At 39.8% G+C, this 19,751-nt stretch overlaps 5 protein-coding genes across 7 annotated transcripts in view; 3 read left to right on the forward strand and 2 right to left on the reverse strand.

The window, feature by feature from the left end:
• The first annotated feature begins 569 nt into the window (after positions 1-569).
• Positions 570-2,555, forward strand: LOC131330969 (ribosome-inactivating protein PMRIPt-like). The gene has a single exon (XM_058364749.1). It carries the CDS (start codon positions 593-595, stop codon positions 2,282-2,284), a length of 1,692 nt encoding a protein of 563 aa, XP_058220732.1. The 5' UTR covers positions 570-592; the 3' UTR covers positions 2,285-2,555.
• A 4,186-nt stretch (positions 2,556-6,741) lies between these two features.
• LOC131330976 (thioredoxin H1-like) overlaps positions 6,742-19,751 on the forward strand; it is a 40,175-nt gene continuing 27,165 nt past the window's right edge. The window contains exon 1 of the mRNA XM_058364765.1: positions 6,742-6,753. The gene's annotated coding sequence lies outside the window, so the exon portion shown is untranslated. The remainder of the gene's footprint in view (positions 6,754-19,751) is intronic.
• On the forward strand, positions 6,870-12,163 carry LOC131330970 (purple acid phosphatase 2-like). Of its 2 annotated transcripts, XM_058364751.1 has the most exons (9): positions 6,886-7,261; positions 8,016-8,216; positions 8,318-8,429; positions 8,843-9,072; positions 9,488-9,626; positions 10,076-10,296; positions 10,431-10,552; positions 10,665-10,883; positions 12,026-12,163. In XM_058364751.1, the coding sequence occupies exons 1-8, from the start codon at positions 7,082-7,084 to the stop codon at positions 10,864-10,866; spliced, it is 1,407 nt and encodes a 468-aa protein (XP_058220734.1). In that variant the 5' UTR covers positions 6,886-7,081; the 3' UTR covers positions 10,867-10,883; positions 12,026-12,163. The 2 variants fall into 2 exon arrangements, with proteins under 2 accessions (XP_058220733.1, XP_058220734.1); XM_058364750.1 differs by lacking the exon at positions 12,026-12,163 and having other exon boundaries at positions 6,870-7,261; positions 10,665-11,049.
• LOC131330975 (dehydration-responsive element-binding protein 2D-like) lies at positions 11,797-12,652 on the reverse strand. Its single transcript, XM_058364763.1, has one exon. It carries the CDS (start codon positions 12,650-12,652, stop codon positions 12,050-12,052), a length of 603 nt encoding a protein of 200 aa, XP_058220746.1. The 3' UTR covers positions 11,797-12,049.
• Positions 14,180-18,681, reverse strand: LOC131330974 (uncharacterized). Of its 2 annotated transcripts, none has more exons than XM_058364761.1 (7): positions 18,459-18,681; positions 16,641-16,782; positions 15,727-15,874; positions 15,575-15,650; positions 15,358-15,469; positions 15,138-15,229; positions 14,180-14,601 (listed from the first exon to the last, which is right to left on the reverse strand). In XM_058364761.1, the coding sequence occupies exons 1-7, from the start codon at positions 18,489-18,491 to the stop codon at positions 14,557-14,559; spliced, it is 648 nt and encodes a 215-aa protein (XP_058220744.1). In that variant the 5' UTR covers positions 18,492-18,681; the 3' UTR covers positions 14,180-14,556. The 2 variants fall into 2 exon arrangements, with proteins under 2 accessions (XP_058220744.1, XP_058220745.1); XM_058364762.1 differs by having other exon boundaries at positions 15,128-15,229.

Here is a 19,751-nt window from a genome sequence, read left to right on the forward strand (position 1 = left end):
ATTATAGATTATAACTGGATACCTTAGGCCCACATGTGTGAGCTGTTTAGTGTATTATTCGAGCACTTTAAACTCTTAGGTGATTGTTTATGAGCTTTCATTGTATTATACGGGCCGTTATATTATGGATACAATTGTTCACCTGTAAAATGATTCCTAATAACCTAAAAAATTATTGGTAAGAATACGAGTTCTCTGCTAAGATTTATATATGGTGCTGATGTTGTGATTGTTTTTTTCCCACTCGATCTTACTCTTATTTGTTCTCAAAACCTAGTGGTTTTGAAAGGAGTCCACTTTAAGGTTTATATATAGAAAATTACTGAAAAAGATTAGGGTTGCTATATATCACCGGTTTTATTTCACGTACCGTTTAATTTTACCACATACAGTACATCTCAAGATATGATTTGCTCAGCACCAAAAATCCCGACTACCAAGAAATGTGTGCAAACTAATTAGAAGATCTCACCATGCCATGCCATGGCATGCATGCATGCCTTCTAAAGTTGTACTAGTAATTAATTTCCACTTTTTTTGGTACTTACAGTAGATTTTATCTTTCAGATTTTGCACTGGACAATTAATAAAGATGAGAGTGCAGCTCGCAATATTCGTTGTTGTTCTCGCAATTTACCTGGGTGTCGTCCTCCAAGGCGCTAAGACCAATATCCCCTTCTCTACCAAAGATGCAACCAGGAGCACATACTCAAGTTTCATAGATGCGCTACGAGCTCATCTCACAAATGGAGTTCCCAGGGTATCTGGTATACCGGTGCTGCCCTCGAGCTCCTCAGTGCCGGACTCTAGGCGCTTCGTTCTGGTCGATCTCTCTAACAACGTCGGGAACACCATCACCGTGGCGATAGACGTGGTGAATGTTTACGTGGTGGCTTTTCTTGTACGTGACCAAGTATACTTTTTTCGGGACGCTCCAGAGGCTGCATTCAGAACTTTATTCAAGGAAACCAATATCAATCATCATAATCTCAGCTACAGCGGCAACTATGTCGACCTCGAGAGACGTAGTCAATCCAGGGAGCTAACCGATCTAGGACTCTCTAACCTAGATCATGCCATTTCCAGGCTGTGGTATGATCGTTCCGACGCTGCAGTTGCATCATCGTTCCTTGTGATAATTCAGATGGTCTCGGAAGCGGTAAGGTTCAGGTTCATTGAGACACGAATTCGACAAAGCATAACAAGTGGAACTTCTTTTCGACCAGACCCTGCAATGTTGAGCCTGGAGAACGGGTGGTCGTCTCTCTCTACAGCTATCCAAAGTTCACTCGATGGAGTAGTATTCAGTCGGTCAGTTACGCTTCGAAGTGTTTCAAACAATCCTGTCATAGTGGAAAGCACTTTGTCTCCCGTCATTGCCGGTCTTGCCTTGCTGCTCTACAGATGCCCTGGTGGTGGCCGTGGAAGCAATGATGCTATTCCGGCCTTGCCTGGGAGTATAACAAGAATACCTTTTAGTAGTGTGGGTGACGCTGATGAGTGTACTATATTAGGCAGCACGAGACGCATCAGTGGTCGAGATGGGTTGTGCGTGGACGTGAGGGATGGGCGCGATAACGATGGGAATCCCATCCAACTATGGCCATGTGGACAGCAGTCCAACCAGCAATGGACTTTCCAAACGGATGGGACGATTCGGTCCTTGGGCAAATGCATGACTACCTATGGTTATAGCCCTGGAGTCTATATCACGATTTTTAACTGTGGAACGGCTGCGCAGAACGCCACAAAGTGGTCGTTATCTTCTGATGGTACCATCACCAATCCTCACTCTGGTCTTGTTCTGACGGCTAATCAAGCTGCACAGGGCACAATCCTGACTGTAGAGACCAATGTTCATGCCGCTAGTCAGGGTTGGAGAGTACTGGGAGAGGAGGTAAATCCCACTGTGACTACCATTATAGGGTTTAATGATCTGTGCATGCAAGCTAACAACGACAACAGTCGTGTATGGCTGGAGTCTTGTGTGGACAGCAGGCAACAACAACAATGGGCACTCTATGGTGATGGCACCATTCGGGTAAATAGCGACCACAACCTGTGCCTGACGTCCGATGGCCATTCTTCCTTGGACGTAATCATCATCCTTAGATGTCAAGGGTGGGGCAACCAGCGTTGGGTGTTCAATAGTACCGACGGCACCATTTTAAACCCCAATGCTAAATTGGTCATGGATGTCAAAGAAAGTAATGTCTCTCTTCGTCAAATCATTCTGTATCAGCCTACCGGGAACCCTAACCAGCGGTGGCTGCCCTACTTCTGAGTACTGTGACGTTGCATGCCATTCATAAGATCAGTACTAGCTAGTTCTCGTCGATCATGTACTGTCGAAATAAATGCCTTTATGGTCTTTTTAAAGTGAGTCTTGTTTGTGCCAAGTGTATGGCCATGATTAAGTCTATGAGATGAATCCATATGTAAGCAAAAGTTTGTCCTAAAATAGTAGTAATGAATAAAAAAATAGGGACAGAGTGCTGCCTTTCTGGTTCGCACGACTGCCCTAGCTTGTTGAGGGTTGGTTTGTTCAAGCTTAACTAACGTGTAGTACTACAACCTCCAAGGATTGTATCTATCGAATAGGATGGATGGATAGATACAATTAATCCATATTTGTATCGGAGAGAAATACAGATAGTCGCTCGTAGAAGAGTCTGGGAGAGGTAATAGACTTAAAAAAAAGTATGCTATGCAGAAAAAGAAAAGAAAAGAAAGAACTCTATGGTAATTAATGAATTAATTACAATTAGACTTTAATGTAGAGAAGCAAAGTTGGAAATATACAAGGTCCATCTTATACACTATCTCATTTATGTGCAAACCGTACTCACTCTTTCTTTTCTTTACGTTTTTTGGGTGAGGTAAAATTGTTAGAAAGCCCAATAGTACACAAGTGAGGGGCATACCCCAATCAAAACAAAGCCAAACAAAGAAACATCGAGCAAAGTTAAAAAAAAAGAACAGCACAAATCAAGACAACATCTCAACAAAAACTTTACATGCCGTCAAAGACTCTAGCTGGGACATTCCCCAGGGAACAAAGGTCCATGTTAGGACCTGACTTTTTAACACTTCTCCAAGAGCTAACACATGCTCGGTTATCAGTTCTCACTTTGGTTTCTAACTGTTGAACAGTACTCCCATAACCTTTAAAAATTATGTCATTCCTTTCTCCACAAACATGGTATAGGAGAGTAGCCAAAGCAACCTTTGATATCGAGCAGGAAAACTAACCCTTGTTGACTTGAATCATCCGGTCCATAATTTGGCACAAAAACAATGAAATACTTCCACAAAAACAATGAAATAAAAAATTGAACATATCACACTATAAAAAGTACTTTTTCAGTCCATTTTTAAGTGTCCAGCGACGTAACTCCAACTCATTAAAGAGACACCATCATCACACATTTCACATTAACTTTTACCCCCACTTTCCTTACATTTCACATTAACATTTACAAGGTTGGGATTGGAAACACGACGCGGCTGTTTTGGTTCATAACTCCTCCCTAAGTTGGCACCGATGCTCCTTATACTTTTGGTCTTATAGGTATTTGTTGAACCCCAGCTTGTTGTTCAAATCCAATTATCATCGGGTTGATTGGCCTTATTGTCCAATAATACTCAACAAATAGACTTGAAAACTTTATGGGCCTTATCAATGTGCCTGTATACATCCAACCCCAGACCTCTCGTAGTAGCGGTAGCTTCATGCATTGAGTATCCATTCTATTAAATTTAAAAGGGCCGATACCGTTTGAAACTCATTTTGGGTCTAAAAGATACCTTGTGAAACTCATTTTGGGTCTAAAAGTTCCATCAGAACCTCACAAAACACATAAGTGAATTGAGAGTATAGGCATAGACTTTGCACCTCTGTTGTAAACTCACTCTATTGAGCATTTGTGCAGGGGATCTCGGTCAGACGTATGATTCAAATAGGACGCTAACTTACTACGAGTCGAACCCGGGCGAAAGGACAGACAGTACTGTTTGTTGGGGGACCTCTCTTATGCAGATGATTACCCATTTCATGACAACAACAGATCGGATACATGGAGTAGATTTATAGAGAGAAACGCTGCTCATCAATCTTGGATATGGACTGCAGGGAATCATGAGCTCGATTTAGATCCAGAAATTGTACTCTCTCTTTGCCTGCCCTATGATCCATTAAAAACGTGTTGATCTCATCTCAGTGATTTCAGGTCTAATATTAAGTAAATACAAATGAGAGGGAAATATTTCCTCCAATATTTTTGGGGGAATGTCTTTAGATAGTTGTGGAAAAGTAGTCAAGTTTCCTAGTTGTTACTGTATTACTCAAAAGGACAAATTTTCGTACTCGTCCCTGTAGTTTTACGGTTTTTCACTTTCGTCCCTCTAGTTTCAAAGTGCTCTAATTTCGTTCCTGTAGTTTGTTTTACGTTCCAAAATTGGTAAAATCGTTAACACCGTTAACGAAACTAATGGAAAAAAAAGTGTTCCAATTTTCAATCTGTTTGAACCGATGCGAAGATCTTATTTTTTTGATCATTTTATCTTAAATGGTCGTAATGAATTTTTGGCTCTAAGGCCTTTTAACGAGCACCCGAATACTCCTTTTTTAGTTTCAGGGCTCTCTTAGGGTGTTCATTGAAAGGCTTTAGAGCCAAAAATCTATTATGACCATTTAAGATAAAATGATCAGAAAAATAAGATATTTGCACCGGTTCAAATGGATTGAAAATTGGAACACTTTTTTTTTCCGTTAGTTTCGTTAACGGTGTTAACGGTTTTACTAATTTGAAACGTAAAACAAACTACAGGGACAAAATTAGAACACTTTGAAACTAGAGGGACGAAAGTGAGACAACAGTAAAACTACAGGGATGACTATGAAAATTTGCCCTACTCAAAATTGTTGTTTAATGCATTTATAGTGGCAAAGGATCTCTCTTCTCCTGTTCTCTTGGGGACGGGATCATCTAGTTACAGTATTGGTGGACCCTCTTTAAAATTTATTTTGACGTTTAAAAATGTATATGATTTTTATTACTGTCGAGAACAACGACAACGTCAAAAACTATGTCAATCAGATGTCAATAAATAATGATTACTACACATTTTGTTTTTATATAAATAAGTTCTAAACTAGCTTGTGTACCAACTTATTTTGTTCCCAAATACATGTATGGCAATCATGTACTTATTGATATTCGACCGATCTGGTTTTTGGTTTGATTAATATTCTTGACGAGTTCTAAGTATGAACATCTTCAATCATCAAAATAAACCCAAATTTTGTAACCCATTTTTTACTATTAATGACAGCTCCACCTTATATAACCCCCGTTGGCTGTTCATAGGAATCAAAGTTGCACATGATCGTCACATTAATACATTCATATCCCAGTTGAGCGAGGACTTGTACGTGTGAGACCCGATTCTCATTTTTGTACAAAAAGAAAAAGAAAGAAAAAAAGAAAGGATTGTAACTTTTAATGAGGACCACATATAAGTAGAGAGAATGAGTTAAAATATTTATGGACTATATTTTGAGAGAAATGACAAAGAATGGAGATATACTCCGGCATGGAGATGAGCACGCGGGTGCTAAAGAAGAATTTGAGGGTTTTCAGCTTGTATGGGGTTAATGACATTTGGCACCAATAATTCATGGGGTTGTCTCCCATAACTCTATATGTATGCATTTAGGTAATACACATGGGAGGAACTCAGAGCTGGTTGGACAGAGGGGAAGGAACACTAAAAAAAAAAGGAGATAAAATGGGAGGAGATTGAAGGGTACACACAAGAGGAAATTATGGAAAGTTATGTAAATATATTGAAGGGTGGAATTGGTTTTTCTGCTTGTTTTAAGTGAGTGAGTGGCGTTAAACAACTGATTTTGTTATGTTTTGATCATGGTACTTGAGGAGGTGGGTTGTTACAACATGCTTTTATGATTCGGATTGATTGATTGGGAAATAAAAGTTTTCAACAACTTTGTAGGATTTTCTAATTGTCAAACGACTCAAACCAATTTTTTTTTTTTTACTTTCATCCAAATTTTAAAAAAAATATCCAAGATGAAGTCCAAAAATTCCAAAAAATGACTTTTGGGATTTTGTGTACATTTATGTGCAAACCATACACACTCTTTCTTAATTATCCAGATACTATGTAACTAATTCCACAAAAATAATGAAATAAAAAATTGGAACATATCACGCCATAAAAAGTATTACACAATAGTTGAAATCATAAAGTGGTGTAACTAACAATAAATATGCATAATTTTATTTTATTTTCCCCTATACCACACTTCTTCGTACAAAAATGTGTGGACTTGATTGGATATTTGGGCATATTTATTTATTTGTACGGGCTTAAAATTATTCATTTATTTAGGCACGTTTCAGCTACTCCTGGGTCGATCCATGTGGCATGGCCCGTATATATAATTGTACGGGTTTAGAAATAGCACGTTGATTAGGCCCGTTTACGGACTTATTTGTCAGAGTCAACCCAATTTCGAACTGCCGAATTTGCTCAACACACGGTTAATCATTGTTTGATTCTTGAGTCAAATTATAAAAAAGTATAGTAATTTCTTATTAGTGACTCGTATTTGACCGAAGAGAGGGAATTAATGAGCAGAAATTATTGAACTGACTCAAATACCTTGGCGGTGAAACCACGAAAGGAAAAACAATGGTCAGCTCAACCGGCCAGCCCAAATTTACAACCCACAAACTCATAAAAGGCAAATTGAAGGCAAAAATCAACTCAGAATATATTCTTTTTCGAAATGAATATTCCAGGAGCATTTATCCATATGATGATATCATGTATCCATCCACCACCATGCGACTAATGCAAGATTAACCCCTTGAGTCCTTGACTAGCGGTTGGTTGTCGGTTAGCACACTTCTCTGTGTCCCTTAGCTAATTCTTTCCTCTGTTAACTCTCAATCAAATTGCATCAGACAGTACAAATTCTCTTTTTATTCTCTGTGCTATTATGTACGAAGATTCAAGAAGAGGGTTTGGGGATTAATTATTGGGAAAGAACAAGATGTTCTCGAAGTGGGTGTTTTGTGGGTTTGTTTATTTTCTCTTGGGTTTTCTCAATTTGGTAGAGTTCTGTAGTGGTGGGATAACCAGTAGTTATGTAAGAAACGATAACCTGAGTTTGGATATGCCATTAGACAGTGATGTGTTTAGGGTACCTCCTGGGTATAATGCGCCCCAACAGGTATGTTATTATGACTCTTGTTCTGCTTCATTCAAGATACTTTGTTTTCATGTAAATTTGTTTGTGGGTTTTGTTCTTGGTTCGTACTCGGAAACCATTTTTGATAACTTTGGTGTCTGGGCGAGCTTACGTGCACTTCGACTAATCATGTGACCGATTCCACCGTCCATTAGCTTATACGCACCTCGACTAATTGTGTGACCAATTCCATCCATTAGCAAGGCCCAGATAGAGTCAAAGCAAAGCTTCGCATGGATGTGGTTAAGGGTGAAATGCCACTTGAACCCGACACCGTAGGGGTTAATAGCACGTGAGAGTTTTCGAATCTGATAGCACCAAACCACCCCTTGGGTTTTGGAACTTTGTTTGGTTGCTAAGAGAACTCAAGAGTCAAGACAAGCATAATGATGTGAGTTGGTAATCTTATTCGGTTTGGTCTGTTCGTACTACTCACTCAAAAAAATTTGATTCAGACAATTTCTATAGGAAGTGTCCTCCATAGAGAATCATGGCAGGCAATATTTAATTTCCTCCCTCTTACTTGTATAATCTTAGCAACCAAAAGGAGCATATCTCCTTGTGTGTGTGTGTGTATGAGTGTGAGTGAGTGTGTTTAAGAGTAAAGGTTTTAGGGTTACTGAGCTTTGTTTGTCATTTTCTTTGATGTTGTTTGGATTCCCACTTCAGAATGTGCAGTTTTACCCATGTTTAGTGGGTTTTTGATTTTCTCTGATCTGAGAATTTTGTGTTTAAGGTTCATATAACACAAGGGGATCATGAGGGTAGGGGTGTGATTATCTCTTGGATCACTCCAGATGAACCGGGTTCAAATACAGTTGTCTACTGGGCAGAAGATAGCAAGCTCACGGGCAGTGCTAATGGCGTTGTCCTTACCTACAAGTACTTCAATTACACTTCTGGTTACATTCACCACTGCAAAATCAAGAATTTGAAGGTCAGTGCTTCTTCTTGAATGATAAATTCACCTGCAATTCGACGTTTGAAGATTCGTATAATTTTCAATGATTTGCTCTTAATTCTTTCTTAACACTGCAGTTTCATACAAAGTATTACTATGAGGTTGGGATTGGAAACACGACGCGGCAGTTTTGGTTCATAACTCCTCCCAAAGTTGGCCCTGATGCTCCTTATACTTTTGGTCTTATAGGTATTTGTTGAACCCCAGCTTGTTGTGCAAATCCAATTATCATCAGGTTGATTGGCCTTACTGTCCAATAATACTCAACAAATAGACTTGAAAACTTTATGGGCCTTATCAATGGGACAGGATCAAAGGGCGCCCGGGCGCAATGGTAAGGTTGCCCCAACGTGGCCTGGGGTTACAAATATGAGTCGCAGAAACAGCCTCTCCGCTGAGGTGTACGCCTGTATACATCCAACCCCAAACCTCGTAGTAGCGGAAGCCTCATGCATTGGGTATCCATTCTATTAAGTTTAAAAGGGCCGATACCTTGTGAAACTCATTTTGGGTCTAAAATTTCCATCAGAACCTCACAAAACACATAAATGAATTGAGATTGCATATCTGTCATAAACTCACTCTATTGAGCATTTGTGCAGGGGATCTCGGCCAGACTTATGATTCAAATAGGACGCTAACTCACTATGAGTCAAACCCAGCGAAAGGACAGACAGTACTGTTTGTTGGGGATCTCTCTTATGCGGATGATTACCCATTTCATGACAACACCAGATGGGATACATGGAGTAGATTTATAGAGAGAAATGCTGCTCATCAACCTTGGATATGGACTGCAGGGAATCATGAGCTTGATTTTGATCCAGAAATTGTACTTTCTCTTTGCCTACCCTATACCATTAAAAAACGTGTTGATCTCATCTCAGTGATTTCAGGTCTAATATTAAGTTGAATACCATGGACTACTCGCTTTTTTGGCTATTTCAAAGGCCTCATGGAGGATATTGTACAATCAAGAGTAAAAGTAGCCAATTTTATTTTGGAGCTTAACCCCAACTTCCTTAATATAGGATAGCATAGAAGTGGTTTTTTGTGCTTTTAACTTAACCACTCCATTAAGTGCAAGATTGGTACTGCTGCACCAGCAAAATCATCATCTTTGGTCTTTCTTGATGAATGCTTAGCATAGAAGTGATTTAGTGTGCTTTTACTTACTACAAGATCAGCGAATTTATACTCTCTTATCTTTTACAGTACTAATCATAATGGTAGTGACACTGTTGCAGGGTGAAACTAAACCCTTCAAACCATATACAAGTCGTTTTTTCGTACCCTTCAGATCTTCTGAAAGTACATCTCCTCTTTGGTACTCAATTAAGAGGGCTTCAGCGTACGTGATCGTCTTGTCTTCTTACTCAGCTTATGGTAAGAATTCATTACATATACGTGAATTATATTAGAGCGACCTAAAAGGCGAAATTGGCAATATAAGTCATACAGTTCTTTTACCGAAATTTGTAAGAGATCAAACAGCTATTCTTGAATTATAGTTTGTTCCCATTCGGAACCAAGCAAGCTGGCTTTTGTAACCCTGACATTTAGCGTGTTCTTAGGTTACATGCTACGCGTTTTAATCCAGACGGTGTTGTGTAGAGTAGCAGTTCTGTGGAAGCTGCTTTTTGGCTTTCTCAGTTGCTTTGAGAATTCTTAACATTCAAGAATTGTCCTTTCCAAAAGAGAGCTGCCATCAAAACTCGCTTTAGCGAATTGAACTATAACGCCATAACGGGATAGAGTCCACTGGCAGCTTATATGTCTAATGGTGAGGGTGGAAAAAATACTTTTGTCAGACAAGTTATAGTTTCATTTTGCAGGGAAATACACTCCCCAGTACAAATGGCTGGCAAAGGAACTGCCGAAGGTGAACAGGACTGAAACTCCATGGCTCATTGTTCTAATGCACTCTCCCTGGTATAATAGTTATGTTCATCATTATATGGAAGGGGAAAGCATGAGAGTGATGTACGAGTCATGGTTTGTGGAGTACAAAGTAGATGTTGTCTTTGCTGGTCATGTTCATGCCTACGAACGATCAGTAAGTACCCCTTCTCTCTGGCTTTCCTCTTAGTTATATTTGAACTCTCAATTCTTCTCCTGTTCTGTTTAATCTATGAAAGTATTATAGGATACTTCAAGCTAAACTAATGCAATAAAATGTTTGTGTGACAGGAACGCATCTCTAATATCGCATACAACATTGTAAACGGATTGTGTACTCCCAGGAGTGACCATTCTGCCCCTGTCTACATAACCATTGGAGATGGAGGAAATCTAGAGGGATTGGCTACTGAGTATGTTACATCAGTGGATTGCTCTTCAAGGACTTGCATAATTTGAAACTCTATGCTATTGACACGACACGTGTTAGAAATTTAAACTTATAATGTGCATTTCTATTTGTAGAATGACAGAGCCACAACCACCATACTCAGCCTACCGGGAGGCCAGCTTTGGACATGGCATTTTTGACATTAAGAATAGGACGCATGCCTACTTCAGTTGGCATCGGAATCAAGATGGATTTGCTGTGGAAGCAGACTCTTTATGGTTCCATAATAGATACTGGACATCACCGGAGAGGTCCTTCCTAGCCACATCCCAATGAGGGTCTCATTTCCAATGGTTTGTCCTCTTTTATGGCACAAATCAACCCAGACTGTATGGACAATACGGTGTATGTATTATGCACTACCCAATGCAATAAATTAAAGATCGATTCAAAGTGTATAATTATATCATCAAACCGTCAATTGATAAATTAGAATGAATAAAATTACGTCTGATGAAATACTAGCTTTACTCTGGATTTGATAGTATCTTTTACCTTATAGAAATGAGGCTACAACCTACTTAATTAGACGGAAGTTAAGATTTAGTGATATATTTTTGGAATCTGATAAATTAGTATTCAATAGAATCAGCACCATGTTAATAGCGACAAAGTTGTAGTTTAGACATGGTGTGATCAATAAGACATCTAACCAGTTCTCACAGGAATGTTATAAGTTGACTCAAGTACTCTGTTACAGGCTAGCCCATGCAATTCTTATACAATTTTTTGTACAGATAGAACGACGTGACAGGTGGTTTTACAAGTCAAAGGTATCTCCAAGGATTTTTTTTTTTAGCCTCATCATATTGTATGCTATTTCCGTATGTATCTTTTGCTTGGCAAACCAAATATCTCTTGGATAGCCAAATGACTGCTCCGTTTTTAAAATGGGGTCGCCATTATCTGTAAGTGACAGGTGTGGAGTGCCACATGGCACGTTGCTTCAAAACTCTGTGAATTTGGAGTTTTGGACTTCTTGCCCTCCTCCTCTTGGCTCCTGCTTTGCAGGAGATTTTATTTCTGTACCATTCTGTTTTGGCCTGCTTTAGTGTCTTCTATAACCATAAAGGGTGTGTGGAGGGGACCATTTTCAATACTATCTCTACTGATCAGAGCTACTACTTATGTGCCCAGAAGCTCCATTTTTTCCCAAGGCTCCATTTCTTATGTTCTCTTTGATTCTGTGAACTTGAAATTCCACATGAGGCACCATTCCAACCTACTAATCCTTTGCATACATTTCAAGTGGTATCTATTGATAACAGAACTAGTCTACTTCTATATACGTTGCATTTCATATGAATTTTCCGGGTAGATTGATACATAGGCGGCGACACAATGTTCAGGAAGTGACCCTTTGAAATTCTACATGTTTACATTATGCATGTACTTGACGTATTATGTATGCTTATGTATTACTTGCAACATACAGATGGTACTAAGTATGTCGGAAACTTCAGAAAGGGTATTGCATAGCTTCCCAGCCGTTCCCATCCTCGAAGTCACCGGAAAAGATCCCCGGGTCCATCATGGCTTGAAAATCCATAGACGCGGTCGCCTCCGCCCACATAGCCGAGTCATCGAACTCCGGCAAGTCGACAATCAGATTCCCCCGAACCCCATCAATTGCCATGCCATTCTCAACACCCTTGTTGGTCTGTGATTCTCCCGATGGTCCTAATAACGGGCTATCAGCAGAACCTGAACTACTGCTAGGGTTCTTCACATGGTTGATTGGAGGGGCTGCATACTGAGGAGTCGCGAATAGCTCCGGAAAGTTGAGCTTTGCATGGGACCCATGGAGTTTACGTGCTGCTGCATCATAAGCCCTAGCGGCTTCCCAAGATGTGTCGAATGTGCCGAGCCAGAGGCGGGCCCCACGATTCAGCTCCCGGATTTCGGCCACCCATTTCCCCCACGTGCGCTGCCGTACACCTTTGTAAGTGCATGAAGCGTTCTCCGGGCCTCCCTTCCCTCTCATGCACCCTTTCCTTGAACTCCCTTGTGAAGTTTTCTTCGCCTCCCGGTTCTCTACCATACCCATTGCAGATTTCAACATTTTTCTTATTGTTTTATATCACTCTTGAACCTGATAACCTTGAAAACTGTGGATGCTGATAAGTGATATAGGCTTAAACCTAGAATGCTTTCAGTTTTTATACCCTGCAAACTGGATGGGAGGATTCAATGGAGGATAGGAATCTTTTCATACGTGTCTGTTGGTGGGTTTTGGCTGATACTTGCAAAAACTACTTGTTTTGATCGTGTCAAAGGACCCAAGGGTGATAAGATCAGTGTTTTTCTTTGTACATTGTACTTAGCCAGATCATTTGTTTTTTACTTGGATTCTCTGTGCATTGTACTTGGCCGGAGAGTTTGTTTTTTTTCTTGGACAGGAGCTAAGGTGGCGGAAAAGGGAAGAGCAAAAACCACACATGGCGAGAGGGAGAAGCAGGGATAGTCTATGGGTCGGTCATTTAAGTAATGGATATGTTTGTGTAATCTAGCTCACTGTTGAATAAGCAATGATGTCATGTCAGTGTGGATTATGCAATCTTGGATAAGTTGACTTTCCGCGAGTATGAGTTGATTACCAAATCGAGTCATGTGTCCCAATCAAATGGAGTCGGCATACGGTGTGAGTTGATTCCTTGTTGCCCTTGGTTCAATCGGATGTTTCATACGGTAGCTTACGCTTTTGTAGCCCCGAGTTTCGAGTTGAGACACTGAGTTGGCTCAAGTTCAAGAACCAACTTCAGAAACTTTGAAAAATAAGCACCCACAACTTCCAATTTTGTCTCACTTTACATTCTTCCAAAATCAGATTTCGATTTAAATAGTAAATTTTGCAACTCTGGACCACCTCAATCGAGGGAACTTTCTGAGTTCATCCAACAAGAGTTCATAATTTCTAGCCTACTCCTAAAGATTAAGGGGGGTGGGACCCTGCCAAGCTACATAAGCAGGCATTTGACCACTCTCGAATGCCCTCAAAATGGAGGTCCGAGGGGAAAATACTATCCAGAGTCCAGACCCCAAACGGGGCCAGACTTGCTCATCCCAAATATCTCGAAATTTGTCAAAGGAGCATGGATTACTTTGTCTGCATTGGCATTTCTCACTCGCAAAAGAAAAAAGAAAAGGAAAGCACATCACGAAGTCGTATGCATCTCAGTATGCCAAAACACCAAACTCACATGCACATAAGGACATTAATTATGTAATTGTCGACATGCAGTCACTGCAGATAAAGCTGCTTAAAGCCAAAGTTTCATTGGAGCTATAAACCCAAATTCATAAGAATAGCAAGGAGTCAAGAAAAGAGTAGTGACCGAACCTGCATCCAGAGTATTATTTCGGAAACAAAAAATGTAATAATACTTGACCAAATTGCTTCAGAGCGGCAAGCCCTAGTTTTGAAGCTCCCACAGTTCGCCGATCGGTGGCAAAGTGTCTTACAAAAAGAGGGCACCACATCCGGTCCTTCCCAAATCGTCTAAAAAACGGGCAGTTTAATATTCTAGAAAATAAACAAATCAATGGCATTCAAAGCATTGATCTCTTCAGAGAGAGAGAGAGAGAGAGATTAGCACGATCCTTGAATAGATACTGGAATTAACACGTTCGGACAGATCAAAATTAGAATAGTGAAGGACTGAATTAAGTAAACTCTATAGTACACGAATTTACATGCAAGCAATAATGTGGATCAACCATGTACAATCAATCGAGATAAAAACCAATCCGCCAGTTGTTGAAGCCAAATTCTACCGTCCTTTCAGCCATTCAAAGGAGGTGTAGTTTATAAGAATGAAATGAAGCACCCTTCTGCACGAACCTTCACACATATGCAAGCGAGGGTGACAGAATTCTGTGCCAAAACCATAACCACAACACAGTCCGAGGGAAACCAAGTATTCCATCATTGCCCCAATAACAATGATCATTTGAGACAACCTTGAGCTAGCTCTTCAGAAAATCCTTCAAAGCAAATGGCAGAAATCCATCCTACAAAACCACCAACACAAGTAAGATTGCAGCCTATATGTATCAAAACTCCTCGTATTTTTAACAGTCCCTTGCCATCTCAATCCACCATCTTTCCCCAAGTGCAACGTCAGCATCAAGGATCAAAGACTTAAAGTTCAACTTATAAAAGTCTGTTAAAATTTCCCTTCCGATTTTTTTGAATGTAAATCCTTGTGATCTATGTTTTATCACTGATAGAACAAGTCATTCAACAAATTGGCTAAGCAACATATTGCACCTCCCCTCTTTAGTCTCATGATAAGACCCACTAGAAATCATTCAACAACCATTACAAATAATTCTTGCATGAAGAAGAAATTCTTCGACTAATGAAAAGGCAAAAGAACCAACAGGTTTTCAAAACAAACAGTCTAAAGGACAGACTAGCATTCATTTCTAGATTTACAACGAGCGTGAGAAACTAAAGAATGCTTAACATCTAAATGGAGATGATCTAGCACGAGCAGCATTGGAACTTTCAGACAGTGAGAGGGAAGGAACTAACTTCAGGCTACCTTGACATGATCTTGATTTAAGGACTGTCTAACCACTGTTGTCTGTTGTATCAGCCTTTCCATTGCTGAATAGCTGGGCTGGTTGGCATTAGCTGACATTCCAGAGATACAGAAAGAAGGTTAATAAATTCCATGTGATAATAACAGCTACAAAAGAAATAGTAAGGAAAAGCAATAACAAGCAGGACTTAAAAGCAAAAGGATATTAGAAGAAACGCACCAAGAATTGCTCTATTCAAACTGTCTGCGACATGCTGCCGATAGTCCAAGCTAAGCAGATGAAACATTGGAGACTTTTCTGGTTCTTCATAAGCTAGTAAAGCCATAAAGTCCTGCAACCACAGTAAAGCTCTCTCATGTCAAATAAAGGTCAAACAAAGATCTACGACAATCAGCCAAAAAGTGCTAAATAAGATTTCCTTAAGGTGGATACATACTTCGAGCTTCTCAACATATTTTTGCACCATCCCAAAAGGAGTCAACTTAGTCTGAGCAAATTCCAAAGCTTCTGTGCTGCCAAAGAAATGTAAGTTTAGTAAAGAGAGATGTGGGACTCATCAGTTTGAGGAATTATTCTTACTGTGCTCACCATTTCCTAGAACAGACAAGCTTAACAAAATGAAGGCTCAAGAGATCAAAATGCAAGTCCTTATTTCTATCAAGTAATTCAGGTGCAAGTTCTTCTGTCAGTTCAATGGCCTTCAGCGCATTCCCATCCAGTGCAAAATGGAAAATACCTGGGACAGAAGACACACAAGGTCATACCACCCAGAAATAAGCATCTTAAGCCACAGGGAAGTAACTGCACACCATCACATGGCACATCAAGCAAACATAAACCAACGATACAGTAAAGCCATTGTCCCTCTTTTTCTCCTTATGTAAGGAAGGAGTTTCTACATCTAGTTTCCCGGAGATTTGTTTTCAAAAGCTTGTATTTTAGCTAATACAATGTGTACAAACCATGATAAGTAGTAACTTGGCACCGCGTGACAAGTTCAACAATTCCAATGACATCTGTTTTAGTATCCAATGTGCAAGCCAGTTTGGAAAGTCTTACAATCCTATGGGACTTTGGATTCTTGAAGAGATTTCAGGAGAGAACAAAAACAAATGAGAAGGATGAAAAGACAGTAAAAGCAAACAAAACTTCATTTTCTCCCCTTTTCTGAATGGATATGCATGGTTCAAAAAAAAGATCTTCTTTTTTCTTGAGCTAACCAAAAACAACTACTGGAGTAACATGGAACTACATACATTCCTGTACCCTTTTTCCATTCAAATGTAGTCAGGAAAAATTGTCGGCTATTGTTATGAGGGAAAAAAGTTTCACCAAACTTCTTAGGTTATGGAGTTCACACAAATTAGATTTTGACACATATGGCCCAAGCCGCCCAACACTCAGATATTCACTAGTAGGCCATGTGATTCAAGAGCAACATTGACACTCGAGGTCTTAACTGGTAAAATGTTGAGAAGAAAAGATACAACAAAATCACCTACGTTTTCGTTTCTCCATGTCCTCAAGATGATTGGCTAACTGCTTCATCCCCGTACAGGAGATAAATGACTCCACAGTTTCATTGTAGCAATTGTGCACCAAATATGAAAGGACAACGTTGTGTATATCATTATCATTGACCACCTGTCAAACAACCAGACCCTTTAGATAGAGAACAATGTACAGTCTTTTAGATTAAAGCATGCATCAACGAAGAATTGTGCCTTTAATCACAATCACAGAACCATGATTTCTGGTGTGAAAAAGGGAGAAAAACCACCAATGAACAATTTGTTTCAACAGGAGTTGAAATAAAAAAAAAATCAAAAGTAAAGCACAGTAACAATGCGGTGGTAATGACAAATCTAAATTTACAACTGCGATGCAGGTTTGCTATCTTAATACTTATGAACACTTCAATCGGGTCGTCAATTTTGTAAACATCACAAGGCTCCATGCGAAATAAACTAACTACAATGCATAGTAACAGCAGGGGCCAACATGAAATTTATAATCGCAAATAGCACTCAAAACACATTGTCATCAAGGAGAAACGATTAAATGATGGAGGAGTGTCGAAGATGATTAATCCGATTAGCAGATAAAGAAAAGTGTGGAACTTGCTAAAACAAGTCAAAGAGTCCACCAATTTGTAAGTCAATGTGGTTAACTTTAAAGGAAGGAAACATTGGAGTAATAGCAATACATCAACCATCTAACTCAAGAGAAAAAAAAGGGGAGAGAGAGAGTACAGTTTTCCAGAATCATCTATCTGGTTCTGCTGCGTGTGTACTTAAACAAGTGTCATAAAAAAACATTTCTTTTCCGGACAACATAATCACAAACATCTAAAATCGCCTAATCCACGAAAACAAAAATATTTACCAAAATACTAAACTTTTCATGAAACAATAAGCAAATAGGTTACCCTTGCATAACTGCAACTATTACAGAAGACCAATTGGGGCAACCAGACCAAGAATCAATGTAACCGATCCCATCTAGATGTTGTAATTCCCAAACCTCTCCATATGGAACTACTTAAGGTTTCGATTAGCCACAAACTAAATTTCATAACCAGCCCCAAGGGGTTGGCCTGGACTTAGGGGATTGCACCCTCCTAAGGTCTAGGGTTTGAAACTTCTCAGGTGCTATCAACTCTTATGCGGACCTCCTATGGTCTAGGGTTTGAACCCATGGAGGGTGTGGCAGGTATTGACTAACTTTCACAACTGCAACTATAACAGAAGACCAATTGGGGAAACCACAGAAATAATTCGTATATACCAATCCCATCTAGACGTCGTCATTCAGGAACCTCTCCGGTTTCGATTAGCCACTAAACAAAATTTCATAACCACCCCAAGGGGTTGGCCTAGGGTTCAAAATTTCTCAAGCAATATCAACTCTTATGCGGCCAGTCTACACAGGCTTTACCCCGTGTTAATTGAGCCCCTGGACAGTGGGGTAAGTCTCCCAGAATTAGTTGAGGTGCACATAAGCTAGCCAAAAAAGGGAAAGATAACTAATTTTCACAACTACCGTCTACCGCTACAACGGAACACCAATTGGGGCAGCCAGAGAAAGAATTCATAAATCCCAATCCCACATCATTCTAAAACCTCCCCACTCGAAATTAGGTTTTCTATAAACCCCAATAAAGTCAACATCATCAGCGTAAACGACCGATCTGGTTGAACAAAACCCATAAACCACTGAACCCTAAAACTTTGACCTTAACCGAAACCATCAAATCGTCTCTGGTTCCTAAAACTATAAAGGGTAACAAAAAGAACAAAAAAAAAAAAAAAAGAACTTACGATGTTTTCGTATTGTCGTGGATCAGCGTCCATTATCCACCGCCTGTAAATTATCTGCAAACAGTTGCACGAAAGTAGGGTTTTATTGTTTCGGGAGGCCTTCAGAACTCGAATTCATAGAAGCAGGGTTTGGATTCTGGTGGCACCTCTCTCTCTCTCTCTCTCTCGCCTCGCGGGATCTTGTGGGGGATTTTTAATTTATAGCTGTTCTGTTGAGTTCTTGTTTTCAACTAGTTCTCTTTCGAAGCACGGGTCTAGATACTTGTGTGGTAAATTTCACTTTACACCCCTTGAGGTTTCCTCTAAAGCCAACCTTCTCCACTCCCACGTTCCAGAAATGAGTCTGCACTCCCACGTTCCCTGTCATTGTTAGTATTTCCAGAGTATCTCAAAATGTTACTCAGGGTTTGTTTCGAACATGTAGAAAGGAAAAGAAGAAACAGAAAAGTTATTGAGGAATAAAGTGAGAAAAATTTAGGAGAGAATTTACTATGAGATGGCGATGCAGGGTAGTTACTTAGTGACTCGATGGTGACTTGGTGGCTCGTCTTCACTCGGCATAATTGTATTGGGGCAAATCTTGCTGGAATTCCCACCAACTCGTCTTGGTTTTGTTGGAATTTCCACCAACTGCACGGCTGACATTCTCACCATAACACACACCACAAATTCCATCACTCTATCTGACCAAATTCATCCTTGAATCTTTGGAGTTTGGCGTTGGTGTGTGCAATAGCAATAGCGATGAGATGGTAATGGGCATTAGTTGGGAGCTTGTGCATCTCTTCTATAAGAGAGGTCAGTGGTGTTGGCGGCAACGGTGATGATGAGCCGGGATTTGAACCGTGGTCATGAAGGTTATGGTGGTGAGAGGTCAATGGTTGGGAGAGAAAGGGGAGTGAATGTGAGAGGACATAGAGAAAGAACACATGGGGCTGGTTCGTTTTTGATACTTAAAATCTCTGCGCACGATTTCTAATAAATTTTTTTTATCTATCTATTCCGCTCATTATTCGTAAAAAACTCCCCCAAAAACCAAAATGAATAGGGTAGTCGTGTTTTGCCATCGTTTATTTCGCCATCTCAGTGTGTATCTTGCCATCTCGGGGTCCAAAAATGCCATGTGTGCAATTTCCATTTGCAAATGGACGAAAATTAACACCGGGTGTCCAATTTCATAATGGCTGGATAGTTTAGGTAAAATTAATGAAATATCAAAAAGTTAAGGTATTTATGAAAAATTGAAGTATAAGTTCAGGGTTTTTTTTGAAATTTTCCAACTATCGATTTGAG

The sequence above is a fragment of the Rhododendron vialii genome, chromosome 6a (genome assembly GCF_030253575.1).
Source record: "Rhododendron vialii isolate Sample 1 chromosome 6a, ASM3025357v1".
NCBI lineage: Eukaryota > Viridiplantae > Streptophyta > Magnoliopsida > Ericales > Ericaceae > Rhododendron > Rhododendron vialii.

Bases quoted from the DNA above. Each gene is read 5' to 3' on its own strand.
- LOC131330974 (XM_058364761.1), bottom strand. From the start codon at position 18,491: ATGGACGCTGATCCACGACAATACGAAAACATC. The intron at 15,875-16,640 runs GTAGGTGATTTT...CTTCTGTCCCAG, and splicing joins GGACATGGAGAAACGAAAAC to GTATTTTCCATTTTGCACTG. The intron at 15,230-15,357 runs GTGCGTTTCTTC...CTGGAATGTCAG, and splicing joins TTTGAATAGAGCAATTCTTG to CTAATGCCAACCAGCCCAGC.
- LOC131330970 (XM_058364750.1), top strand. From the start codon at position 7,082: ATGTTCTCGAAGTGGGTGTTTTGTGGGTTTGTTTATTTTCTCTTGGGT. The intron at 7,262-8,015 runs GTATGTTATTAT...TTTGTGTTTAAG, and splicing joins GGTATAATGCGCCCCAACAG to GTTCATATAACACAAGGGGA. The intron at 10,553-10,664 runs GTATGTTACATC...TTCTATTTGTAG, and splicing joins CTAGAGGGATTGGCTACTGA to AATGACAGAGCCACAACCAC.
- LOC131330975 (XM_058364763.1), bottom strand. From the start codon at position 12,652: ATGTTGAAATCTGCAATGGGTATGGTAGAGAACCGGGAGGCGAAGAAA.
- LOC131330969 (XM_058364749.1), top strand. From the start codon at position 593: ATGAGAGTGCAGCTCGCAATATTCGTTGTTGTTCTCGCAATTTACCTG.